General features: G+C 50.5%; 12 protein-coding genes across 12 annotated transcripts; all 12 read right to left on the reverse strand.

The window, feature by feature from the left end:
• LOC135528952 (histone H2A-like) lies at window positions 1-745 on the reverse strand. Its single transcript, XM_064957934.1, has 2 exons — window positions 729-745; window positions 1-667 (listed from the first exon to the last, which is right to left on the reverse strand). Exons 1-2 carry the CDS (start codon window positions 743-745, stop codon window positions 274-276), a joined length of 411 nt encoding a protein of 136 aa, XP_064814006.1. The 3' UTR covers window positions 1-273.
• On the reverse strand, window positions 661-2132 carry LOC135539494 (histone H1). The gene has a single exon (XM_064965409.1). The coding sequence runs from the start codon at window positions 1920-1922 to the stop codon at window positions 1299-1301; it is 624 nt and encodes a 207-aa protein (XP_064821481.1). The 5' UTR covers window positions 1923-2132; the 3' UTR covers window positions 661-1298.
• Window positions 2133-2668: 536 nt separating this feature from the next.
• LOC135539502 (histone H2B) lies at window positions 2669-4141 on the reverse strand. The gene has a single exon (XM_064965414.1). It carries the CDS (start codon window positions 3590-3592, stop codon window positions 3218-3220), a length of 375 nt encoding a protein of 124 aa, XP_064821486.1. The 5' UTR covers window positions 3593-4141; the 3' UTR covers window positions 2669-3217.
• A 40-nt stretch (window positions 4142-4181) lies between these two features.
• Window positions 4182-10146, reverse strand: LOC135539507 (histone H3-like). Its single transcript, XM_064965419.1, has 2 exons — window positions 9733-10146; window positions 4182-4591 (listed from the first exon to the last, which is right to left on the reverse strand). Exons 1-2 carry the CDS (start codon window positions 10061-10063, stop codon window positions 4266-4268), a joined length of 657 nt encoding a protein of 218 aa, XP_064821491.1. The 5' UTR covers window positions 10064-10146; the 3' UTR covers window positions 4182-4265.
• Window positions 10059-21681, reverse strand: LOC135539506 (histone H2AX-like). The gene is made up of 3 exons (XM_064965418.1): window positions 20792-21681; window positions 13294-13304; window positions 10059-10930 (listed from the first exon to the last, which is right to left on the reverse strand). The coding sequence occupies exons 1-3, from the start codon at window positions 21172-21174 to the stop codon at window positions 10536-10538; spliced, it is 789 nt and encodes a 262-aa protein (XP_064821490.1). The 5' UTR covers window positions 21175-21681; the 3' UTR covers window positions 10059-10535.
• Window positions 10945-12317, reverse strand: LOC135539491 (histone H1). Its single transcript, XM_064965405.1, has one exon. It carries the CDS (start codon window positions 12183-12185, stop codon window positions 11562-11564), a length of 624 nt encoding a protein of 207 aa, XP_064821477.1. The 5' UTR covers window positions 12186-12317; the 3' UTR covers window positions 10945-11561.
• Window positions 12950-13890, reverse strand: LOC135539498 (histone H2B). Its single transcript, XM_064965412.1, has one exon. The coding sequence runs from the start codon at window positions 13844-13846 to the stop codon at window positions 13472-13474; it is 375 nt and encodes a 124-aa protein (XP_064821484.1). The 5' UTR covers window positions 13847-13890; the 3' UTR covers window positions 12950-13471.
• On the reverse strand, window positions 14461-14883 carry LOC135539504 (histone H4). Its single transcript, XM_064965416.1, has one exon. The coding sequence runs from the start codon at window positions 14830-14832 to the stop codon at window positions 14521-14523; it is 312 nt and encodes a 103-aa protein (XP_064821488.1). The 5' UTR covers window positions 14833-14883; the 3' UTR covers window positions 14461-14520.
• On the reverse strand, window positions 18200-20506 carry LOC135539496 (histone H3). Its single transcript, XM_064965410.1, has one exon. The coding sequence runs from the start codon at window positions 20314-20316 to the stop codon at window positions 19906-19908; it is 411 nt and encodes a 136-aa protein (XP_064821482.1). The 5' UTR covers window positions 20317-20506; the 3' UTR covers window positions 18200-19905.
• Window positions 21682-21713: 32 nt separating the features above from the next.
• Window positions 21714-22570, reverse strand: LOC135539493 (histone H1). The gene has a single exon (XM_064965407.1). The coding sequence runs from the start codon at window positions 22440-22442 to the stop codon at window positions 21819-21821; it is 624 nt and encodes a 207-aa protein (XP_064821479.1). The 5' UTR covers window positions 22443-22570; the 3' UTR covers window positions 21714-21818.
• A 636-nt stretch (window positions 22571-23206) lies between these two features.
• LOC135539499 (histone H2B) lies at window positions 23207-24679 on the reverse strand. Its single transcript, XM_064965413.1, has one exon. The coding sequence runs from the start codon at window positions 24105-24107 to the stop codon at window positions 23733-23735; it is 375 nt and encodes a 124-aa protein (XP_064821485.1). The 5' UTR covers window positions 24108-24679; the 3' UTR covers window positions 23207-23732.
• Window positions 24680-24713: 34 nt separating this feature from the next.
• On the reverse strand, window positions 24714-25173 carry LOC135539505 (histone H4). Its single transcript, XM_064965417.1, has one exon. It carries the CDS (start codon window positions 25090-25092, stop codon window positions 24781-24783), a length of 312 nt encoding a protein of 103 aa, XP_064821489.1. The 5' UTR covers window positions 25093-25173; the 3' UTR covers window positions 24714-24780.
• Between the last annotated feature and the right edge of the window lie 1020 nt (window positions 25174-26193).

The raw sequence follows: 26193 nt of genomic DNA on the forward strand, positions 1-26193 counted from the left end.
CCTCGCCGAGGCGCGCTTGGGTCTTTTGTTAGGGCAGCGAGCAACGTTACACTTTACGCGCAATATTTTGCCCTCTCATTCTAGCCTAGTAGTTGTTATTCTTCATTTAGGTCTCATGATACGGTGCCGTGTATATGTGTGTGTATCTAACAAACACGCCCAATAGTTGGCCAGGCACAGAAAGGACACTTTGCGCTTTTGCTGAGCTAGGTGGTTGGCTCTTAAAAGAGCCTTTGGGGGTTGAGTAGTCAAGTTGCAGCCGCACCAGCGATTTTACTTGGCTTTGACGGCTTTCTCAGTCTTCTTGGGGAGCAGCACTGCCTGGATGTTGGGCAGAACACCACCCTGAGCGATGGTCACGCCGCCAAGCAGTTTGTTCAGCTCCTCGTCGTTACGGACTGCCAGCTGCAGGTGACGGGGGATGATACGAGTCTTCTTGTTGTCACGGGCAGCGTTTCCGGCCAACTCCAGGATCTCAGCGGTCAGGTACTCGAGCACTGCGGCCAGGTAGACTGGTGCGCCAGCGCCCACACGCTCGGCGTAGTTGCCTTTGCGCAGCAGCCTGTGCACACGGCCCACGGGGAACTGGAGCCCGGCACGGGATGAACGTGTCTTTGCCTTCGCCCTGGCCTTGCCTCCGGTTTTGCCTCGCCGCTCATATTGGTAGCTTCAGTATGTCACAGAATGTCTGAATGAGCCGCTGGCCACCTCGAGAGCCTTACTTATACCTCGCCACAAGAGGCATCGATTGGCCACCGGACCGGTGTGGCCTTATCCAATTGGAGTGAGAGAGGGACAGACAGTCAGCCCTAAGCCCGCCCCCACCCGGCAGGCAGGCAGGCAGGCAGGCAGGCAGCAGAGTGACAAGGGCTAGGCTACTCTGTTTCCCTCCGACTTTTGTTACTTTTTCGCGTTGGCGGGAGCGCCAAAGTGAGAACTCAAATCAATGAAACATGTATCAATCAATTCGAGAGTGGCTCATAATACAAATGGCTGCTGTCCAACCCACTATAGTATGTATTCTTATTATTATCATCAGGATCAATGTGACATGCGAATTCTAACACTACACAACAATGTTGACTGGTTAGGGTGCTGCACTCTTGAGTGACAAATGTTAAGCCATTTAGCCACTCGAAAATGTGATGCCTAAAACTCATTCATTTCATTTCTTAGCTAGGTAGGTAGGACGTACATGGAATGACATGCGCTTTTATGGAAAGAGGTGGGTGGCTCTTAAAAGAGCCTTTTGTGGTAACAACATGTGTCGAGTAGAAAGAACACTGTTTGTAATAGCTTTACTTCTTCTTGGGGGCTGCCTTCTTGGCCTTGGCTGCCTTGGGCTTGGCGGCTTTGGGCTTCGCTGCCTTGGTAGCCTTCTTGGGGCTCTTGGCCGCTTTCTTCGCCGCTGCGGCGGGCTTCTTCACCTTCTTTGGGCTCTTGGCGGCCTTTTTGGGTGTAGCGGGCTTCTTGGCCTTCTTGGGGGACTTCTTTGCGGCCACGGCCTTCTTGGCTGCTACCTTCTTGGGCTTCTTGGCGGCGGCGGGCTTCTTGGCGGCCACCTTCTTAGCTTTGGGGGCTGCGGCTTTCTTGGCGGGCTTCTTTGCCTCGACGGCCTTCTTGTTGAGCTTGAAGGAGCCGGAGGCACCGGTGCCCTTGGTCTGGACCAGGGTGCCCTTGGTGACGAGGCTCTTGACGGCGATCTTGACACGGGAGTTGTTCTTCTCCACGTCGTAGCCGCCTGCCGCCAGAGACTTCTTGAGCGCGGCCAGGGACACGCCGCTCCTCTCCTTGGAGGCGGACACCGCCTTGACGATGAGCTCGCCTACGCTGGGTCCCGCTTTCTTGGGCTTGGCTGCTGCCTTCTTCTTGGGTGCCTTGGCCGGCGCGGCGGCGGCGGGTGCTGGTGCGACTTCTGCCATGTCTGTCGTTCGGTCCGGTAAACACACACACACACTTACAACACTACGGTAGTCTGGGAGTGAGGAGGAGTACTTTGCTGTAGACGCTGCTCTGCGCTATTGAAGCTCCACACGGTGCAGGGGGCTGGCCTTAAACGCGACATGAGAACCATGTAGACTCAAGCCACCCAGCTCGGCTTCTCCGGGCTGGCCAAATGCTCTTTCACTTGTGTTTTCTGGTCCAATATCGGGCCAAAAGTCACCACCGGACGGAGCCGTGTTTTTGGCCCAAAAGCGAACGGCCCAGCGAGCAGACTTGTGTCCGTTCAGAATAAAGTCATGTGGGCTGCAGAAGCCCCGTGCATTTTGCTGCGACTCGCTCAAAACCTCACCGTTCGACTGTCGGGTGGAGCGGTGCGCACTGCTTTTCCTGTGCTATTTGTCACCTAAATGGGCTAAAAGTGCATCCGATTGCGAGCACCATTGATTGTGGAGTGAGCCGAGATGTCTGGCAAGGGAATCAAATGGTTCGGCGTCCCCTGATGTGGTCCTTGGTGTTTTAAAGGAGAGCTCTTTTGGGGACCTTAAAACACATGCACTTGTGAGGCCTGGCTGAGACTAGTTTCACGTTGTATTCGTCATGTGTCCAGGAGGCACAGGAAATAATACACTGTCCAACGACATGCTTGTGTGTGATGTTTTATTATTCCTTGAGTTGGATTTGTAGCCTGCTCTTTGTGCACAGTGTGTTTTTTTTTTCTGCTCGGTAGTCTCTCTCTCTCTCTCTTTTCAAAAGCGTGTCATCCAGATGAGGTGAGGGCCAAAGTAGTTGGGCTTGTGCCCTTCTCGCAGTCCTTCCTCGCTTGACTCCGCAGCGTGACTCGTGCCGGTCTTTGTGTCTGTCTGTGGGTCTTGGTGTCTGGCTGTGCGGCCGGCGCTATGGAGGCTGGCGCCCCATGTGCTTGTTGGCCCTGATATAGGCCGAGAGAGAGAGACAGAGAGAGAGGCTCTTCTTCTCCTCCTCCCTCTTGTACAGGTGGAACGGCTCGTTTCAATCGGTGACGTCACTTGCTCTGACACCGTTCTTCATGTGTCCAGTCAGTGGAATCCCACTCACTGTGTTCTACTGGCATGCACACATTCCTACCCTGTTCATGTCAGCGTCATTAATTCCCCCCCCCCCCCCGCAATTGGACACAACCCTCTTTGACATGTCCTCCACACACACACACACACGTGGATTTGCTTCTTTCACTGACAGGGTGGGTGGCTCTTAAAAGAGCCTTTGGGTTACTACAGCACTCCAAATGCGCTGTTTACTTGGAGCTGGTGTACTTGGTCACGGCCTTGGTGCCCTCGGACACTGCGTGCTTGGCCAGCTCCCCGGGGAGCAGCAGCCGCACTGCGGTCTGGATCTCCCTGGAGGTGATGGTGGAACGCTTGTTGTAGTGGGCCAGGCGAGACGACTCTCCGGCGATACGCTCGAAGATGTCGTTCACGAACGAGTTCATGATTCCCATGGCCTTGGAGGAGATGCCGGTATCGGGGTGGACCTGCTTCAGGACTTTGTACACGTAAATGGCGTAGCTCTCCTTCCTAGACTTTCGGCGCTTCTTGCCGCCTTTCCCTGCGGTCTTGGTGACGGCTTTCTTGGAGCCCTTCTTGGGCGCGGACTTTGCTGGCTCGGGCATGATGCTGATGTCTCGTTGCTTCTCACAAACGAATGAGGGGGTGGAGAGCCCTTTCCCTCTTATGAAGACGACGCTAAGCTAATTCGCCGGCCGTGGACACACCCCTGCTTTCTCATAGGCGCCCCTGCCATTTGCCCAGTGGAGCTGAGCGCGCATAAGAGCCTTCCACTCAGAGGCTTGCTTCCCTAACAAAGACCTGTCCCCCTTATCCCATAGCCTATGCTCTGTCACTGGTGGGGAATGGTGTGTTTCAAAAAAAGTCCTACAATGGCCAGACGTGAGACTTGGTGGGGATTTCCCAGCCCTGGTGCCTTTATTTCGGGTGTCTCGTAATCCGACTGTACGCAAAAGCCTGCACTGAACATTAGTGTCCTGTCCGCTCAGAGTGGCTCGTGGTTTAATACGACTGTACGCAAAGCCTGCACTGAACATAGCGTCCTATCATTTAACACTCCCTCCCCGTCCACGCAGAGTGGCTCGTGGTTTAATACGACTGTACGCCAAGCCTGCACTGAACATAGCGTCCTATCATTCAACACTCCCTCCCCGTCCACTCAAGAGTGGCTCATGGTTCCTACGACAATGGATTTGGCCCTTTTGAAGCGGATGTGGGTGGCTCTTAAAAGAGCCTTTGGGTTCAAGTCGGGATGTTGACGTTCCGAGAAGGGTGCGTTTAACCGCCGAAACCGTACAGGGTGCGTCCCTGGCGTTTCAGAGCGTAGACCACGTCCATGGCCGTAACGGTCTTTCTCTTGGCGTGCTCGGTGTAGGTGACGGCGTCACGGATCACGTTCTCGAGGAACACCTTCAGGACACCGCGGGTCTCCTCGTAGATCAGGCCGGAGATACGCTTCACGCCGCCACGGCGAGCCAGACGGCGAATGGCGGGCTTGGTGATTCCCTGGATGTTATCGCGGAGAACCTTACGGTGACGCTTGGCGCCTCCTTTTCCGAGTCCCTTGCCGCCTTTACCTCTTCCAGACATCGTGTGTTCGCTAGCTGAGTTCAAGTGAATTAATGACGTAATTTTCTGTGCTTGGTGCTCTTATTATCTGCGTTTGGTGGACCTGATTAGCCAGTGGCACAGAAAGCGCGCGCTTTTGCCTGGCCTCTGCTGCAAAGGGGAGGGCGTTCGTTCTAGGGAACTATGGAGGAAGAAGAAATGAAAGCTACTTACGTGCGTGGGAAACACACTCAAATACTGGGCTATGTTGAACACGAGGCCCGACTGTGACAACTGGGGGATCCACTACTAACCTGTGTCCCACTCTTCACATTGATTGGTGTTGTTCTTGTTGTTGTTGCACCTGATTCAACTCTTTCAATCAGCTGTGCCTCTCCAGGGCTACAACAAAAATGGCTACTCTACTCCTGCCTGGAGTTGGGAAACACTGAACTAGTAGGATTCAACCCGCTGCGGTTGCCAGTCACACCTAATAGAGATAGGCGTTAAAACCTCAGATAGTGTCACAAGTACAAAGGAGAAACGAAGTGGAACGTACGGGAAACAAATACGCAAGGAATGCCACAAATCCTAAGGGGTCCGTAATGTCACCTCAGTAGTCATGTAGCTCTTGAAGGCCATTTAATAACATCATTCTTCTTTTTCTTCCCTAGACAGGATCCAGGTGGCCATGGGAAGGGTGGCGATACCTCTGCAAGCTGAAACGCAGTAAAACATTCCTCAGACACCCACCCACCCACCCAACACACACACACACACACACACACAAAGGGATCGTTTCCCTATGCGTACAGAGGTGATAGGGATCTGCAAATATTGTATGGTACTTTTTTCTAAAACCAATAACACAGCCTTATATTATGCAAATAGTGGTATGAGGTGGATCCTTTATAGGCCAGATAGCCTCAGATGTTGCATCGAATGATCTCAACAGGTCATTTCAAAGGGGCCAAATGAGGCCCAAGGGCACATACTGGCGATTGATCAATCGGTGCAGTTGATTCACATCTCAGGTGAACTATGGAGGAAGAAGAAATGAAAGCTACTTACGTGCGTGGGAAACACACTCAAATACTGAGCTATGTTGAACACAAGGCCCAACTGTGACAACTGGGGGATCCACTACTAACCTGTGTCCCACTCTTCACATTCATCTTACAACTTATTGTTGCCATAATTGTCTCTTACCTGTACTTAGTGGCTGCCGGCCCTCGGTCATAGCAAGTTAGAAGAAATAGGTTAAGGTTACGAAAAGGCTTAGGCTTACCCCAAATGTCACGTCCGTTCGTAGCTGTACTCCGTGTAGGCACAACAAGTCATCACACAGAGAGCACACTTGAAGCGCAACTGCACTGCCTGGAAGGGTGCAACCGACTGAATTGGAATCCCTCAAACAGCACGCTAACTACATTCCGCTTTATGATGTCACAGTCGGCCCCTCGGAACACTGGTCCTCAACAATGTCAAACACCTTGGATACCCAAGCCAAACATTCTCTAATCACTCGCATTCACAAATCAACCAGGGAGAAGAAGGCTGCCAGGAATTGAATGCTGAAAAGCTAACCTTCTTCACAGAGCAACATCATAGGACTTGGAGTTTGTGTTCACAGCAGGTTAGACTCTGTCACTTGTTCCCTTCAACTGTTTGTGTTCCTCTACAGGCTACAGGGCAGATACTTCACATGCAGAGTACAACAACAAATAACAGAGGGCCTGTTACCACACCCTATAGCCTAGGATTTGAACTTGGACCACAATGACATTGGAGGTAATGAGCCTGCAGCATAAATGACAGCTCCCTAACGGGGACATAAAGTGGAAATGGAAGTGCGACACTTAGAGGAAAAGTCCTAATCAAATAGGCACATTTTTTATTCATTTTTAATTTCACCTTTATTTAACCAGGTAGGCAAGTTGAGAACAAGTTCTCATTTACAATTGCGACCTGGCAAAGATAAAGCAAAGCAGTTCGACACATACGACGACACAGACTTACACATGGAGTAAAACAAACATACAGTCAATAATACAGTATAAACAAGTCTATATACGATGTGAGCAAATGAGGTGAGATAGGGGAGGTAAAGGCAAAAAAAAGGCCATGGTGGCAAAGTAAATACAATATAGCAAGTAAAACACTGGAATGGTACATTTGCAATGGAAGAAATGTGCAAAGTACAAATACAAATAATGGGGTGCAAGGGAGCAAAATAAATTAATTATTTAAATACAGTAGGGAAAGAGGTAGTTGTTTGGCCTAAATTATAGGTGGCCTATGTACAGGTGCAGTAATCTGTGAGCTGCTCTGACAGTTGCTGCTTAAAGCTAGTGAGGGAGATAAGTGTTTCCAGTTTCAGAGATTTTTGTAGTTCCTTCCAGTCATTGGCAGCAGACAACTGGAAGGAGAGACGGCCAAAGAAAGATTTGCTTTTGGGGGTGACTAGAGAGATATACATAACCCTGTTTAGCAGATGTCGGGAAATGCTTGTGTTACCAGCTCCAACAGCACAGTCAAGTCTAACAAGTAAGATATAACCATGTTCCAACATTCCACACAATACACCCAAATGGAATTGGAATACATCAATATATTGACGATCAATGTCAGACCGTCCGTAGACTAACATACCTTACAATACAATACTTTATATATCCACATGACATGAGCTATGCAAACGACCTCCACGTTAGGAATGTGCCCAGTGATATCTAACAAAAACACACACCTCCGTGGAACCCACATGGCAAGACAGGAAGGAAGACGTGCAGAAGTGCTCATGAAGAGGACACGAAGAACACCGGAATCATCTCCAATCAAGTGAACAATGTCAAAGGAATAGGTCAAGACATATTATAGATAGGGAGGCATTTCACCGCCACCCGCTGGACCACAAGTCATTTTGCCAACACTGGCTCATCATTCAAGCCACATAGGGAGGGATCTTAACACCACCTGCTGGATCAGAAGTGCCACTCACAATGGCCACACAGAGCATTTCTCCCTCAACCTGATGCAATTGTCACAACAAGTATGTGGTCAAAATCAAACAATATTTACAACAGATCATCAAATAGGCAAACACATGCTCATGGAGAGTATCTCAAATTATACAGTTACTTTGTCACAAAACCTAATCTGTCATTCATCTACAAATACATGCTCTTCTAAAGCCACAATGTAATGTTCACATGGTAGATTTCATTTCTTACAATCTATGTCACTATTACTTCATTTCACTGCTCTTAAATCATATTCATTTAACCCTTTTGTTCACCTGCTGATTTTCTGCTGGTTTGTCTCTTGCAGATTTGGACATCATGTGAATGTATGTTTCTCAAGTATCAAAAGAGGGTAAGTTACATTCACCTACTTTATGAACAACGGAATGCTACTTTTCTCTCTAGCCTAATGCACTCTTTATCTGTAAGCTCCCCTACTGGTGTAGCCTATACAACTGTATCTCGACGATCACATTTTACACCAATGCACCCCGAGAATCGGTTGGTGAGGGGTGTACTGAACTGTGCCTATAGCATGTCAAGAATCCCTCCAACGGGAAATAGGCTTTGGCAAATGGCCAGGGGCGCTGTCCTTTTCAGCACCACGGAGCTCCGCTATTACCTGTCTCATGAGTGAAGATGCAACAGCAGACAATTCCTGCTCTTTGGTCCTGCAATGACACACTTTAGCCGTGTCATTGCTGCATTTAGGGCCTTTACTTTGTCTTATCATTTGGTCAAGGGGTTTCGATTCATCAGCAAATATTCTGGTAAAAATCAACTAAATCCCACATCAGAAGTCGACTTCAAATCACGCCAAAGACACACGACTCTACTCAACGGGAGTCAGTACTATCAAATATTCTGCACTGTGAAGATGTCATGTGCTGAGCCATTTAGTTCCTTATGAAGCCTATTTACGAAGCCAATGCAGCAATCACCACGTACCTGCCTGCATTGGTGATTGCTATTCTGTAATTGGTCAACTACTAATAGGGCTATCATCACGGCTGCTCGTGTCCTGTTTCGTAACAGCTCTTTTGCAAGCCCTTGATGATTACATCTATCGATTCCTGCTGTCCTGATACCTTTTCTATGAAGGGATCTCGGATCTAGTCGAAAGGACTAACAATGGGTATGTCATTGGAATATTCAATCGCACACTGAATTCATCCCACTAAATTGATTCCTTTCATTTCTCCATTTATTCCACCATATCGAAACAACTTACCTATGCACTCACACAAACTAATTTGGTGGCCTACCACATTTCCTGTCCCTTCAACCAAAACCTTGGTACCACTTTTTTTCGACCACCTTTCACTTGCGCTGGACAGAGATATATCAATTTACTTTCAATAGCTTAGTCAGTCGCATGAATTATGGGGTGCACGCAGCTAACGTTGTAATGATCGGATCAAAACAGGGATTTTTTGGCACATCGAGGAATGTCACATGGCCCAGAAATTATTGAATGGACATTTTCACAAAGGAAAAGACATACTCTAGCATGTTACATTCCAAGAGCAATTGGATTCGAAAAAACACAACGTGCCCCACTTGGGGACCCGAGGACCGAGTTTGGGAAACGCTGGCCTGGCCTCAAGATCAAATACCAATAGGGAGCCACTATGACGTGCCAGTACCCGCGTTTAACCACTAGATGGCCTCCGTGCTCCACGGGAAAATTTTCCCCTCTCAGCAGCGGCACTGCAACATGGGACTTTCAAAGTCAGTTGTTCTTAGCTACATAGTGACAATTTTGCCCACTTTTTGCCCTATATCATTACTATCACTCATTACTGCTACTCTATTTTCCCCTCTTCTACTCTAGGCATACATCTAATTACATATAAGAAAGAGAGCGTTATTGAAACGAATCAACTCTGATTTACAATCACGGCCGGTGGTGATACAGCCTGGAATCGAACCACGGTCTGTAGGGACTCGAGAGCAGGGAACGCGACGTGTTCGTCTACAACATACACGGTGGGAAAGGGGCGTGTACTAATGGAACAATTGTGCCTTTTTGACTGAAATATGGAGGTGGCTCTTAAAAGAGCCTTTGGGGGATTTTGGAGATCAGGTCATCGTTTATGCGCGCTCTCCGCGAATACGACGGGCCAGCTGGATGTCCTTGGGCATGATGGTCACCCTCTTGGCGTGGATGGCGCACAGGTTGGTGTCCTCGAACAGGCCGACCAGGTAAGCCTCGCTTGCCTCCTGCAGGGCCATCACTGCGGAACTCTGGAAGCGCAGGTCGGTCTTAAAGTCCTGGGCAATTTCTCGCACCAGGCGCTGGAAAGGCAGTTTGCGGATCAGCAGCTCAGTGGACTTCTGGTAACGACGGATCTCTCTAAGAGCCACGGTGCCGGGCCTGTAACGGTGAGGCTTCTTCACGCCGCCGGTGGCCGGGGCGCTCTTGCGCGCAGCCTTGGTGGCGAGCTGCTTCCTGGGTGCTTTGCCACCGGTGGATTTGCGAGCGGTTTGCTTGGTTCTGGCCATGGCGCTAGCTAGCTTCCTTCTTTCACAGTCGGAGTATAGCCTCCAAATGCCTATGTGAAGTTTATAAAGCCGGCAGCGGCGTCTGCTGATTGGTCACCATCTCCGCACCGTCCCGATTGGCCCGTTGCGGAGGCCTCCTCCGCCGCCCATTGGACGGGAGGCTCGGCCTCTCCGTGCCGCCCCAAAATGCAACCCCCTCCCTCGCCGAGGCGCGCTTGGGTCTTTTGTTAGGGCAGCGAGCAACGTTACACTTTACGCGCAATATTTTGCCCTCTCATTCTAGCCTAGTAGTTGTTATTCTTCATTTAGGTCTCATGATACGGTGCCGTGTATATGTGTGTGTATCTAACAAACACGCCCAATAGTTGGCCAGGCACAGAAAGGACACTTTGCGCTTTTGCTGAGCTAGGTGGTTGGCTCTTAAAAGAGCCTTTGGGGGTTGAGTAGTCAAGTTGCAGCCGCACCAGCGATTTTACTTGGCTTTGACGGCTTTCTCAGTCTTCTTGGGGAGCAGCACTGCCTGGATGTTGGGCAGAACACCACCCTGAGCGATGGTCACGCCGCCAAGCAGTTTGTTCAGCTCCTCGTCGTTACGGACTGCCAGCTGCAGGTGACGGGGGATGATACGAGTCTTCTTGTTGTCACGGGCAGCGTTTCCGGCCAACTCCAGGATCTCAGCGGTCAGGTACTCGAGCACTGCGGCCAGGTAGACTGGTGCGCCAGCGCCCACACGCTCGGCGTAGTTGCCTTTGCGCAGCAGCCTGTGCACACGGCCCACGGGGAACTGGAGCCCGGCACGGGATGAACGTGTCTTTGCCTTCGCCCTGGCCTTGCCTCCGGTTTTGCCTCTTCCGCTCATATTGGTAGCTTCAGTATGTCACAGAATGTCTGAATGAGCCGCTGGCCACCTCGAGAGCCTTACTTATACCTCGCCACAAGAGGCATCGATTGGCCACCGGACCGGTGTGGCCTTATCCAATTGGAGTGAGAGAGGGACAGACAGTCAGCCCTAAGCCCGCCCCCACCCGGCAGGCAGGCAGGCAGGCAGGCAGGCAGCAGAGTGACAAGGGCTAGGCTACTCTGTTTCCCTCCGACTTTTGTTACTTTTTCGCGTTGGCGGGAGCGCCAAAGTGAGAACTCAAATCAATGAAACATGTATCAATCAATTCGAGAGTGGCTCATAATACAAATGGCTGCTGTCCAACCCACTATAGTATGTATTCTTATTATTATCATCAGGATCAATGTGACATGCGAATTCTAACACTACACAACAATGTTGACTGGTTAGGGTGCTGCACTCTTGAGTGACAAATGTTAAGCCATTTAGCCACTCGAAAATGTGATGCCTAAAACTCATTCATTTCATTTCTTAGCTAGGTAGGTAGGACGTACATGGAATGACATGCGCTTTTATGGAAAGAGGTGGGTGGCTCTTAAAAGAGCCTTTTGTGGTAACAACATGTGTCGAGTAGAAAGAACACTGTTTGTAATAGCTTTACTTCTTCTTGGGGGCTGCCTTCTTGGCCTTGGCTGCCTTGGGCTTGGCGGCTTTGGGCTTCGCTGCCTTGGTAGCCTTCTTGGGGCTCTTGGCCGCTTTCTTCGCCGCTGCGGCGGGCTTCTTCACCTTCTTTGGGCTCTTGGCGGCCTTTTTGGGTGTAGCGGGCTTCTTGGCCTTCTTGGGGGACTTCTTTGCGGCCACGGCCTTCTTGGCTGCTACCTTCTTGGGCTTCTTGGCGGCGGCGGGCTTCTTGGCGGCCACCTTCTTAGCTTTGGGGGCTGCGGCTTTCTTGGCGGGCTTCTTTGCCTCGACGGCCTTCTTGTTGAGCTTGAAGGAGCCGGAGGCACCGGTGCCCTTGGTCTGGACCAGGGTGCCCTTGGTGACGAGGCTCTTGACGGCGATCTTGACACGGGAGTTGTTCTTCTCCACGTCGTAGCCGCCTGCCGCCAGAGACTTCTTGAGCGCGGCCAGGGACACGCCGCTCCTCTCCTTGGAGGCGGACACCGCCTTGACGATGAGCTCGCCTACGCTGGGTCCCGCTTTCTTGGGCTTGGCTGCTGCCTTCTTCTTGGGTGCCTTGGCCGGCGCGGCGGCGGCGGGTGCTGGTGCGACTTCTGCCATGTCTGTCGTTCGGTCCGGTAAACACACACACACACTTACAACACTACGGTAGTCTGGGAGTGAGGAGGAGTACTTTGCTGTAGACGCTGCTCTGCGCTATTGAAGCTCCACACGGTGCAGGGGGCTGGCCTTAAACGCGACATGAGAACCATGTAGACTCAAGCCACCCAGCTCGGCTTCTCCGGGCTGGCCAAATGCTCTTTCACTTGTGTTTTCTGGTCGCCAATATCGGGCCAAAAGTCACCGACGGAGCCGTGTTTTTGGCCCAAAAGCGAACGGCCCAGCGAGCAGACTTGTGTCCGTTCAGAATAAAGTCATGTGGGCTGCAGAAGCCCCGTGCATTTTGCTGCGACTCGCTCAAAACCTCACCGTTCGACTGTCGGGTGGAGCGGTGCGCACTGCTTTTCCTGTGCTATTTGTCACCTAAATGGGCTAAAAGTGCATCCGATTGCGAGCACCATTGATTGTGGAGTGAGCCGAGATGTCTGGCAAGGGAATCAAATGGTTCGGCGTCCCCTGATGTGGTCCTTGGTGTTTTAAAGGAGAGCTCTTTTGGGGACCTTAAAACACATGCACTTGTGAGGCCTGGCTGAGACTAGTTTCACGTTGTATTCGTCATGTGTCCAGGAGGCACAGGAAATAATACACTGTCCAACGACATGCTTGTGTGTGATGTTTTATTATTCCTTGAGTTGGATTTGTAGCCTGCTCTTTGTGCACAGTGTGTTTTTTCTTCTGCTCGGTAGTCTCTCTCTCTCTCTCTCTCTTTCAAAAGCGTGTCATCCAGATGAGGTGAGGGCCAAAGTAGTTGGGCTTGTGCCCTTCTCGCAGTCCTTCCTCGCTTGACTCCGCAGCGTGACTCGTGCCGGTCTTTGTGTCTGTCTGTGGGTCTTGGTGTCTGGCTGTGCGGCCGGCGCTATGGAGGCTGGCGCCCCATGTGCTTGTTGGCCCTGATATAGGCCGAGAGAGACAGAGAGGCTCTTCTTCTCCTCCTCCCTCTTGTACAGGTGGAACGGCTCGTTTCAATCGGTGACGTCACTTGCTCTGACACCGTTCTTCATGTGTCCAGTCAGTGGAATCCCACTCACTGTGTTCTACTGGCATGCACACATTCCTACCCTGTTCATGTCAGCGTCATTAATCCCCCCCCCCCCCCGCAATTGGACACAACCCTCTTTGACATGTCCTCCACACACACACACACACGTGGATTTGCTTCTTTCACTGACAGGGTGGGTGGCTCTTAAAAGAGCCTTTGGGTTACTACAGCACTCCAAATGCGCTGTTTACTTGGAGCTGGTGTACTTGGTCACGGCCTTGGTGCCCTCGGACACTGCGTGCTTGGCCAGCTCCCCGGGGAGCAGCAGCCGCACTGCGGTCTGGATCTCCCTGGAGGTGATGGTGGAACGCTTGTTGTAGTGGGCCAGGCGAGACGACTCTCCGGCGATACGCTCGAAGATGTCGTTCACGAACGAGTTCATGATTCCCATGGCCTTGGAGGAGATGCCGGTATCGGGGTGGACCTGCTTCAGGACTTTGTACACGTAAATGGCGTAGCTCTCCTTCCTAGACTTTCGGCGCTTCTTGCCGCCTTTCCCTGCGGTCTTGGTGACGGCTTTCTTGGAGCCCTTCTTGGGCGCGGACTTTGCTGGCTCGGGCATGATGCTGATGTCTCGTTGCTTCTCACAAACGAATGAGGGGGTGGAGAGCCCTTTCCCTCTTATGAAGACGACGCTAAGCTAATTCGCCGGCCGTGGACACACCCCTGCTTTCTCATAGGCGCCCCTGCCATTTGCCCAGTGGAGCTGAGCGCGCATAAGAGCCTTCCACTCAGAGGCTTGCTTCCCTAACAAAGACCTGTCCCCCTTATCCCATAGCCTATGCTCTGTCACTGGTGGGGAATGGTGTGTTTCAAAAAAAGTCCTACAATGGCCAGACGTGAGACTTGGTGGGGATTTCCCAGCCCTGGTGCCTTTATTTCGGGTGTCTCGTAATCCGACTGTACGCAAAAGCCTGCACTGAACATTAGTGTCCTGTCCGCTCAGAGTGGCTCGTGGTTTAATACGACTGTACGCAAAGCCTGCACTGAACATAGCGTCCTATCATTTAACACTCCCTCCCCGTCCACGCAGAGTGGCTCGTGGTTTAATACGACTGTACGCCAAGCCTGCACTGAACATAGCGTCCTATCATTCAACACTCCCTCCCCGTCCACTCAAGAGTGGCTCATGGTTCCCTACGACAATGGATTTGGCCCTTTTGAAGCGGATGTGGGTGGCTCTTAAAAGAGCCTTTGGGTTCAAGTCGGGATGTTGACGTTCCGAGAAGGGTGCGTTTAACCGCCGAAACCGTACAGGGTGCGTCCCTGGCGTTTCAGAGCGTAGACCACGTCCATGGCCGTAACGGTCTTTCTCTTGGCGTGCTCGGTGTAGGTGACGGCGTCACGGATCACGTTCTCGAGGAACACCTTCAGGACACCGCGGGTCTCCTCGTAGATCAGGCCGGAGATACGCTTCACGCCGCCACGGCGAGCCAGACGGCGAATGGCGGGCTTGGTGATTCCCTGGATGTTATCGCGGAGAACCTTACGGTGACGCTTGGCGCCTCCTTTTCCGAGTCCCTTGCCGCCTTTACCTCTTCCAGACATCGTGTGTTCGCTAGCTGAGTTCAAGTGAATTAATGACGTAATTTTCTGTGCTTGGTGCTCTTATTATCTGCGTTTGGTGGACCTGATTGAAGCCAGTGGCACAGAAAGCGCGCGCTTTTGCCTGGCCTCTGCTGCAAAGGGGAGGGCGTTCGTTCTAGGGAACTATGGAGGAAGAAGAAATGAAAGCTACTTACGTGCGTGGGAAACACACTCAAATACTGGGCTATGTTGAACACGAGGCCCGACTGTGACAACTGGGGGATCCACTACTAACCTGTGTCCCACTCTTCACATTGATTGGTGTTGTTCTTGTTGTTGTTGCACCTGATTCAACTCTTTCAATCAGCTGTGCCTCTCCAGGGCTACAACAAAAATGGCTACTCTACTCCTGCCTGGAGTTGGGAAACACTGAACTAGTAGGATTCAACCCGCTGCGGTTGCCAGTCACACCTAATAGAGATAGGCGTTAAAACCTCAGATAGTGTCACAAGTACAAAGGAGAAACGAAGTGGAACGTACGGGAAACAAATACGCAAGGAATGCCACAAATCCTAAGGGGTCCGTAATGTCACCTCAGTAGTCATGTAGCTCTTGAAGGCCATTTAATAACATCATTCTTCTTTTTCTTCCCTAGACAGGATCCAGGTGGCCATGGGAAGGGTGGCGATACCTCTGCAAGCTGAAACGCAGTAAAACATTCCTCAGACACCCACCCACCCACCCAACACACACACACACACACACACACACAATAAAGGGATCGTTTCCCTATGCGTACAGAGGTGATAGGGATCTGCAAATATTGTATGGTACTTTTTTCTAAAACCAATAACACAGCCTTATATTATGCAAATAGTGGTATGAGGTGGATCCTTTATAGGCCAGATAGCCTCAGATGTTGCATCGAATGATCTCAACAGGTCATTTCAAAGGGGCCAAATGAGGCCCAAGGGCACATACTGGCGATTGATCAATCGGTGCAGTTGATTCACATCTCAGGTGAACTATGGAGGAAGAAGAAATGAAAGCTACTTACGTGCGTGGGAAACACACTCAAATACTGAGCTATGTTGAACACAAGGCCCAACTGTGACAACTGGGGGATCCACTACTAACCTGTGTCCCACTCTTCACATTCATCTTACAACTTATTGTTGCCATAATTGTCTCTTACCTGTACTTAGTGGCTGCCGGCCCTCGGTCATAGCAAGTTAGAAGAAATAGGTTAAGGTTACGAAAAGGCTTAGGCTTACCCCAAATGTCACGTCCGTTCGTAGCTGTACTCCGTGTAGGCACAACAAGTCATCACACAGAGAGCACACTTGAAGCGCAACTGCACTGCCTGGAAGGGTGCAACCGACTGAATTGGAATCCCTCAAACAGCACGCTAACTACATTCCGCTTTATGATGTCACAGTCGGCCCCTCGGAACACTGGTCCTCAACAATGTCAAACACCTTGGATACCCAAGCCAAACATTCTCTAATCACTCGCATTCACAAATCAACCAGGGAGAAGAAGGCTGCCAGGAATTGAATGCTGAAAAGCTAACCTTCTTCACAGAGCAACATCATAGGACTTGGAGTTTGTGTTCAACAGCAGGTTAGACTCTGTCACTTGTTCCCTTCAACTGTTTGTGTTCCTCTACAGGCTACAGGGCAGATACTTCACATGCAGAGTACAACAACAAATAACAGAGGGCCTGTTACCACACCCTATAGCCTAGGATTTGAACTTGGACCACAATGACATTGGAGGTAATGAGCCTGCAGCATAAATGACAGCTCCCTAACGGGGACATAAAGTGGAAATGGAAGTGCGACACTTAGAGGAAAAGTCCTAATCAATAGGCACATTTTTTATTCATTTTTAATTTCACCTTTATTTAACCAGGTAGGCAAGTTGAGAACAAGTTCTCATTTACAATTGCGACCTGGCAAAGATAAAGCAAAGCAGTTCGACACATACGACGACACAGACTTACACATGGAGTAAAACAAACATACAGTCAATAATACAGTATAAACAAGTCTATATACGATGTGAGCAAATGAGGTGAGATAGGGGAGGTAAAGGCAAAAAAAAGGCCATGGTGGCAAAGTAAATACAATATAGCAAGTAAAACACTGGAATGGTACATTTGCAATGGAAGAAATGTGCAAAGTACAAATACAAATAATGGGGTGCAAGGGAGCAAAATAAATTAATTATTTAAATACAGTAGGGAAAGAGGTAGTTGTTTGGCCTAAATTATAGGTGGCCTATGTACAGGTGCAGTAATCTGTGAGCTGCTCTGACAGTTGCTGCTTAAAGCTAGTGAGGGAGATAAGTGTTTCCAGTTTCAGAGATTTTTGTAGTTCCTTCCAGTCATTGGCAGCAGACAACTGGAAGGAGAGACGGCCAAAGAAAGATTTGCTTTTGGGGGTGACTAGAGAGATATACATAACCCTGTTTAGCAGATGTCGGGAAATGCTTGTGTTACCAGCTCCAACAGCACAGTCAAGTCTAACAAGTAAGATATAACCATGTTCCAACATTCCACACAATACACCCAAATGGAATTGGAATACATCAATATATTGACGATCAATGTCAGACCGTCCGTAGACTAACATACCTTACAATACAATACTTTATATATCCACATGACATGAGCTATGCAAACGACCTCCACGTTAGGAATGTGCCCAGTGATATCTAACAAAAACACACACCTCCGTGGAACCCACATGGCAAGACAGGAAGGAAGACGTGCAGAAGTGCTCATGAAGAGGACACGAAGAACACCGGAATCATCTCCAATCAAGTGAACAATGTCAAAGGAATAGGTCAAGACATATTATAGATAGGGAGGCATTTCACCGCCACCCGCTGGACCACAAGTCATTTTGCCAACACTGGCTCATCATTCAAGCCACATAGGGAGGGATCTTAACACCACCTGCTGGATCAGAAGTGCCACTCACAATGGCCACACAGAGCATTTCTCCCTCAACCTGATGCAATTGTCACAACAAGTATGTGGTCAAAATCAAACAATATTTACAACAGATCATCAAATAGGCAAACACATGCTCATGGAGAGTATCTCAAATTATACAGTTACTTTGTCACAAAACCTAATCTGTCATTCATCTACAAATACATGCTCTTCTAAAGCCACAATGTAATGTTCACATGGTAGATTTCATTTCTTACAATCTATGTCACTATTACTTCATTTCACTGCTCTTAAATCATATTCATTTAACCCTTTTGTTCACCTGCTGATTTTCTGCTGGTTTGTCTCTTGCAGATTTGGACATCATGTGAATGTATGTTTCTCAAGTATCAAAAGAGGGTAAGACATTCACCTATGAACAACAACGGAATGCTACTTTTCTCTCTAGCCTAATGCACTCTTTATCTGTAAGCTCCCCTACTGGTGTAGCCTATACAACTGTATCTCGACGATCACATTTTACACCAATGCACCCCGAGAATCGGTTGGTGAGGGGTGTACTGAACTGTGCCTATAGCATGTCAAGAATCCCTCCAACGGGAAATAGGCTTTGGCAAATGGCCAGGGGCGCTGTCCTTTTCAGCACCACGGAGCTCCGCTATTACCTGTCTCATGAGTGAAGATGCAACAGCAGACAATTCCTGCTCTTTGGTCCTGCAATGACACACTTTAGCCGTGTCATTGCTGCATTTAGGGCCTTTACTTTGTCTTATCATTTGGTCAAGGGGTTTCGATTCATCAGCAAATATTCTGGTCAAAATCAACTAAATCCCACATCAGAAGTCGACTTCAAATCACGCCAAAGACACACGACTCTACTCAACGGGAGTCAGTACTATCAAATATTCTGCACTGTGAAGATGTCATGTGCTGAGCCATTTAGTTCCTTATGAAGCCTATTTACGAAGCCAATGCAGCAATCACCACGTACCTGCCTGCATTGGTGATTGCTATTCTGTAATTGGTCAACTACTAATAGGGCTATCATCACGGCTGCTCGTGTCCTGTTTCGTAACAGCTCTTTTGCAAGCCCTTGATGATTACATCTATCGATTCCTGCTGTCCTGATACCTTTTCTATGAAGGGATCTCGGATCTAGTCGAAAGGACTAACAATGGGTATGTCATTGGAATATTCAATCGCACACTGAATTCATCCCACTAAATTGATTCCTTTCATTTCTCCATTTATTCCACCATATCGAAACAACTTACCTATGCACTCACACAAACTAATTTGGTGGCCTACCACATTTCCTGTCCCTTCAACCAAAACCTTGGTACCACTTTTTTTCGACCACCTTTCACTTGCGCTGGACAGAGATATATCAATTTACTTTCAATAGCTTAGTCAGTCGCATGAATTATGGGGTGCACGCAGCTAACGTTGTAATGATCGGATCAAAACAGGGATTTTTTGGCACATCGAGGAATGTCACATGGCCCAGAAATTATTGAATGGACATTTTCACAAAGGAAAAGACATACTCTAGCATGTTACATTCCAAGAGCAATTGGATTCGAAAAAACACAACGTGCCCCACTTGGGGACCCGAGGACCGAGTTTGGGAAACGCTGGCCTCAAGATCAAATACCAATAGGGAGCCACTATGACGTGCCAGTACCCGCGTTTAACCACTAGATGGCCTCCGTGCTCCACGGGAAAATTTTCCCCTCTCAGCAGCGGCACTGCAACATGGGACTTTCAAAGTCAGTTGTTCTTAGCTACATAGTGACAATTTTGCCCACTTTTTGCCCTATATCATTACTATCACTCATTACTGCTACTCTATTTTCCCCTCTTCTACTCTAGGCATACATCTAATTACATATAAGAAAGAGAGCGTTATTGAAACGAATCAACTCTGATTTACAATCACGGCCGGTGGTGATACAGCCTGGAATCGAACCACGGTCTGTAGGGACTCGAGAGCAGGGAACGCGACGTGTTCGTCTACAACATACACGGTGGGAAAGGGGCGTGTACTAATGGAACAATTGTGCCTTTTTGACTGAAATATGGAGGTGGCTCTTAAAAGAGCCTTTGGGGGATTTTGGAGATCAGGTCATCGTTTATGCGCGCTCTCCGCGAATACGACGGGCCAGCTGGATGTCCTTGGGCATGATGGTCACCCTCTTGGCGTGGATGGCGCACAGGTTGGTGTCCTCGAACAGGCCGACCAGGTAAGCCTCGCTTGCCTCCTGCAGGGCCATCACTGCGGAACTCTGGAAGCGCAGGTCGGTCTTAAAGTCCTGGGCAATTTCTCGCACCAGGCGCTGGAAAGGCAGTTTGCGGATCAGCAGCTCAGTGGACTTCTGGTAACGACGGATCTCTCTAAGAGCCACGGTGCCGGGCCTGTAACGGTGAGGCTTCTTCACGCCGCCGGTGGCCGGGGCGCTCTTGCGCGCAGCCTTGGTGGCGAGCTGCTTCCTGGGTGCTTTGCCACCGGTGGATTTGCGAGCGGTTTGCTTGGTTCTGGCCATGGCGCTAGCTAGCTTCCTTCTTTCACAGTCGGAGTATAGCCTCCAAATGCCTATGTGAAGTTTATAAAGCCGGCAGCGGCGTCTGCTGATTGGTCACCATCTCCGCACCGTCCCGATTGGCCCGTTGCGGAGGCCTCCTCCGCCGCCCATTGGACGGGAGGCTCGGCCTCTCCGTGCCGCCCCAAAATGCAACCCCTCCCTCGCCGAGGCGCGCTTGGGTCTTTTGTTAGGGCAGCGAGCAACGTTACACTTTACGCGCAATATTTTGCCCTCTCATTCTAGCCTAGTAGTTGTTATTCTTCATTTAGGTCTCATGATACGGTGCCGTGTATATGTGTGTGTATCTAACAAACACGCCCAATAGTTGGCCAGGCACAGAAAGGACACTTTGCGCTTTTGCTGAGCTAGGTGGTTGGCTCTTAAAAGAGCCTTTGGGGGTTGAGTAGTCAAGTTGCAGCCGCACCAGCGATTTTACTTGGCTTTGACGGCTTTCTCAGTCTTCTTGGGGAGCAGCACTGCCTGGATGTTGGGCAGAACACCACCCTGAGCGATGGTCACGCCGCCAAGCAGTTTGTTCAGCTCCTCGTCGTTACGGACTGCCAGCTGCAGGTGACGGGGGATGATACGAGTCTTCTTGTTGTCACGGGCAGCGTTTCCGGCCAACTCCAGGATCTCAGCGGTCAGGTACTCGAGCACTGCGGCCAGGTAGACTGGTGCGCCAGCGCCCACACGCTCGGCGTAGTTGCCTTTGCGCAGCAGCCTGTGCACACGGCCCACGGGGAACTGGAGCCCGGCACGGGATGAACGTGTCTTTGCCTTCGCCCTGGCCTTGCCTCCGGTTTTGCCTCTTCCGCTCATATTGGTAGCTTCAGTATGTCACAGAATGTCTGAATGAGCCGCTGGCCACCTCGAGAGCCTTACTTATACCTCGCCACAAGAGGCATCGATTGGCCACCGGACCGGTGTGGCCTTATCCAATTGGAGTGAGAGAGGGACAGACAGTCAGCCCTAAGCCCGCCCCCACCCGGCAGGCAGGCAGGCAGGCAGGCAGGCAGCAGAGTGACAAGGGCTAGGCTACTCTGTTTCCCTCCGACTTTTGTTACTTTTTCGCGTTGGCGGGAGCGCCAAAGTGAGAACTCAAATCAATGAAACATGTATCAATCAATTCGAGAGTGGCTCATAATACAAATGGCTGCTGTCCAACCCACTATAGTATGTATTCTTATTATTATCATCAGGATCAATGTGACATGCGAATTCTAACACTACACAACAATGTTGACTGGTTAGGGTGCTGCACTCTTGAGTGACAAATGTTAAGCCATTTAGCCACTCGAAAATGTGATGCCTAAAACTCATTCATTTCATTTCATTTCTTAGCTAGGTAGGTAGGACGTACATGGAATGACATGCGCTTTTATGGAAAGAGGTGGGTGGCTCTTAAAAGAGCCTTTTGTGGTAACAACATGTGTCGAGTAGAAAGAACACTGTTTGTAATAGCTTTACTTCTTCTTGGGGGCTGCCTTCTTGGCCTTGGCTGCCTTGGGCTTGGCGGCTTTGGGCTTCGCTGCCTTGGTAGCCTTCTTGGGGCTCTTGGCCGCTTTCTTCGCCGCTGCGGCGGGCTTCTTCACCTTCTTTGGGCTCTTGGCGGCCTTTTTGGGTGTAGCGGGCTTCTTGGCCTTCTTGGGGGACTTCTTTGCGGCCACGGCCTTCTTGGCTGCTACCTTCTTGGGCTTCTTGGCGGCGGCGGGCTTCTTGGCGGCCACCTTCTTAGCTTTGGGGGCTGCGGCTTTCTTGGCGGGCTTCTTTGCCTCGACGGCCTTCTTGTTGAGCTTGAAGGAGCCGGAGGCACCGGTGCCCTTGGTCTGGACCAGGGTGCCCTTGGTGACGAGGCTCTTGACGGCGATCTTGACACGGGAGTTGTTCTTCTCCACGTCGTAGCCGCCTGCCGCCAGAGACTTCTTGAGCGCGGCCAGGGACACGCCGCTCCTCTCCTTGGAGGCGGACACCGCCTTGACGATGAGCTCGCCTACGCTGGGTCCCGCTTTCTTGGGCTTGGCTGCTGCCTTCTTCTTGGGTGCCTTGGCCGGCGCGGCGGCGGCGGGTGCTGGTGCGACTTCTGCCATGTCTGTCGTTCGGTCCGGTAAACACACACACACACTTACAACACTACGGTAGTCTGGGAGTGAGGAGGAGTACTTTGCTGTAGACGCTGCTCTGCGCTATTGAAGCTCCACACGGTGCAGGGGGCTGGCCTTAAACGCGACATGAGAACCATGTAGACTCAAGCCACCCAGCTCGGCTTCTCCGGGCTGGCCAAATGCTCTTTCACTTGTGTTTTCTGGTCGCCAATATCGGGCCAAAAGTCACCGACGGAGCCGTGTTTTTGGCCCAAAAGCGAACGGCCCAGCGAGCAGACTTGTGTCCGTTCAGAATAAAGTCATGTGGGCTGCAGAAGCCCCGTGCATTTTGCTGCGACTCGCTCAAAACCTCACCGTTCGACTGTCGGGTGGAGCGGTGCGCACTGCTTTTCCTGTGCTATTTGTCACCTAAATGGGCTAAAAGTGCATCCGATTGCGAGCACCATTGATTGTGGAGTGAGCCGAGATGTCTGGCAAGGGAATCAAATGGTTCGGCGTCCCCTGATGTGGTCCTTGGTGTTTTAAAGGAGAGCTCTTTTGGGGACCTTAAAACACATGCACTTGTGAGGCCTGGCTGAGACTAGTTTCACGTTGTATTCGTCATGTGTCCAGGAGGCACAGGAAATAATACACTGTCCAACGACATGCTTGTGTGTGATGTTTTATTATTCCTTGAGTTGGATTTGTAGCCTGCTCTTTGTGCACAGTGTGTTTTTTCTTCTGCTCGGTAGTCTCTCTCTCTCTCTCTCTCTTTCAAAAGCGTGTCATCCAGATGAGGTGAGGGCCAAAGTAGTTGGGCTTGTGCCCTTCTCGCAGTCCTTCCTCGCTTGACTCCGCAGCGTGACTCGTGCCGGTCTTTGTGTCTGTCTGTGGGTCTTGGTGTCTGGCTGTGCGGCCGGCGCTATGGAGGCTGGCGCCCCATGTGCTTGTTGGCCCTGATATAGGCCGAGAGAGAGAGAGAGAGGAGAGGCTCTTCTTCTCCTCCTCCCTCTTGTACAGGTGGAACGGCTCGTTTCAATCGGTGACGTCACTTGCTCTGACACCGTTCTTCATGTGTCCAGTCAGTGGAATCCCACTCACTGTGTTCTACTGGCATGCACACATTCCTACCCTGTTCATGTCAGCATCATTAATCCCCCCCCCCCCCGCAATTGGACACAACCCTCTTTGACATGTCCTCCACACACACACACACATGGATTTGCTTCTTTCACTGACAGGGTGGGTGGCTCTTAAAAGAGCCTTTGGGTTACTACAGCACTCCAAATGCGCTGTTTACTTGGAGCTGGTGTACTTGGTCACGGCCTTGGTGCCCTCGGACACTGCGTGCTTGGCCAGCTCCCCGGGGAGCAGCAGCCGCACTGCGGTCTGGATCTCCCTGGAGGTGATGGTGGAACGCTTGTTGTAGTGGGCCAGGCGAGACGACTCTCCGGCGATACGCTCGAAGATGTCGTTCACGAACGAGTTCATGATTCCCATGGCCTTGGAGGAGATGCCGGTATCGGGGTGGACCTGCTTCAGGACTTTGTACACGTAAATGGCGTAGCTCTCCTTCCTAGACTTTCGGCGCTTCTTGCCGCCTTTCCCTGCGGTCTTGGTGACGGCTTTCTTGGAGCCCTTCTTGGGCGCGGACTTTGCTGGCTCGGGCATGATGCTGATGTCTCGTTGCTTCTCACAAACGAATGAGGGGGTGGAGAGCCCTTTCCCTCTTATGAAGACGACGCTAAGCTAATTCGCCGGCCGTGGACACACCCCTGCTTTCTCATAGGCGCCCCTGCCATTTGCCCAGTGGAGCTGAGCGCGCATAAGAGCCTTCCACTCAGAGGCTTGCTTCCCTAACAAAGACCTGTCCCCCTTATCCCATAGCCTATGCTCTGTCACTGGTGGGGAATGGTGTGTTTCAAAAAAAGTCCTACAATGGCCAGACGTGAGACTTGGTGGGGATTTCCCAGCCCTGGTGCCTTTATTTCGGGTGTCTCGTAATCCGACTGTACGCAAAAGCCTGCACTGAACATTAGTGTCCTGTCCGCTCAGAGTGGCTCGTGGTTTAATACGACTGTACGCAAAGCCTGCACTGAACATAGCGTCCTATCATTTAACACTCCCTCCCCGTCCACGCAGAGTGGCTCGTGGTTTAATACGACTGTACGCCAAGCCTGCACTGAACATAGCGTCCTATCATTCAACACTCCCTCCCCGTCCACTCAAGAGTGGCTCATGGTTCCCTACGACAATGGATTTGGCCTTTTGAAGCGGATGTGGGTGGCTCTTAAAAGAGCCTTTGGGTTCAAGTCGGGATGTTGACGTTCCGAGAAGGGTGCGTTTAACCGCCGAAACCGTACAGGGTGCGTCCCTGGCGTTTCAGAGCGTAGACCACGTCCATGGCCGTAACGGTCTTTCTCTTGGCGTGCTCGGTGTAGGTGACGGCGTCACGGATCACGTTCTCGAGGAACACCTTCAGGACACCGCGGGTCTCCTCGTAGATCAGGCCGGAGATACGCTTCACGCCGCCACGGCGAGCCAGACGGCGAATGGCGGGCTTGGTGATTCCCTGGATGTTATCGCGGAGAACCTTACGGTGACGCTTGGCGCCTCCTTTTCCGAGTCCCTTGCCGCCTTTACCTCTTCCAGACATCGTGTGTTCGCTAGCTGAGTTCAAGTGAATTAATGACGTAATTTTCTGTGCTTGGTGCTCTTATTATCTGCGTTTGGTGGACCTGATTGAAGCCAGTGGCACAGAACGCGCGCTTTTGCCTGGCCTCTGCTGCAAAGGGGAGGGCGTTCGTTCTAGGGAACTATGGAGGAAGAAGAAATGAAAGCTACTTACGTGCGTGGGAAACACACTCAAATACTGGGCTATGTTGAACACGAGGCCCGACTGTGACAACTGGGGGATCCACTACTAACCTGTGTCCCACTCTTCACATTGATTGGTGTTGTTCTTGTTGTTGTTGCACCTGATTCAACTCTTTCAATCAGCTGTGCCTCTCCAGGGCTACAACAAAAATGGCTACTCTACTCCTGCCTGGAGTTGGGAAACACTGAACTAGTAGGATTCAACCCGCTGCGGTTGCCAGTCACACCTAATAGAGATAGGCGTTAAAACCTCAGATAGTGTCACAAGTACAAAGGAGAAACGAAGTGGAACGTACGGGAAACAAATACGCAAGGAATGCCACAAATCCTAAGGGGTCCGTAATGTCACCTCAGTAGTCATGTAGCTCTTGAAGGCCATTTAATAACATCATTCTTCTTTTTCTTCCCTAGACAGGATCCAGGTGGCCATGGGAAGGGTGGCGATACCTCTGCAAGCTGAAACGCAGTAAAACATTCCTCAGACACCCACCCACCCACCCAACACACACACACACACACACACACAACACAATAAAGGGATCGTTTCCCTATGCGTACAGAGGTGATAGGGATCTGCAAATATTGTATGGTACTTTTTTCTAAAACCAATAACACAGCCTTATATTATGCAAATAGTGGTATGAGGTGGATCCTTTATAGGCCAGATAGCCTCAGATGTTGCATCGAATGATCTCAACAGGTCATTTCAAAGGGGCCAAATGAGGCCCAAGGGCACATACTGGCGATTGATCAATCGGTGCAGTTGATTCACATCTCAGGTGAACTATGGAGGAAGAAGAAATGAAAGCTACTTACGTGCGTGGGAAACACACTCAAATACTGAGCTATGTTGAACACAAGGCCCAACTGTGACAACTGG

This window comes from Oncorhynchus masou, chromosome 5 (assembly GCF_036934945.1).
Source record: "Oncorhynchus masou masou isolate Uvic2021 chromosome 5, UVic_Omas_1.1, whole genome shotgun sequence".
Taxonomy (NCBI): domain Eukaryota; kingdom Metazoa; phylum Chordata; class Actinopteri; order Salmoniformes; family Salmonidae; genus Oncorhynchus; species Oncorhynchus masou.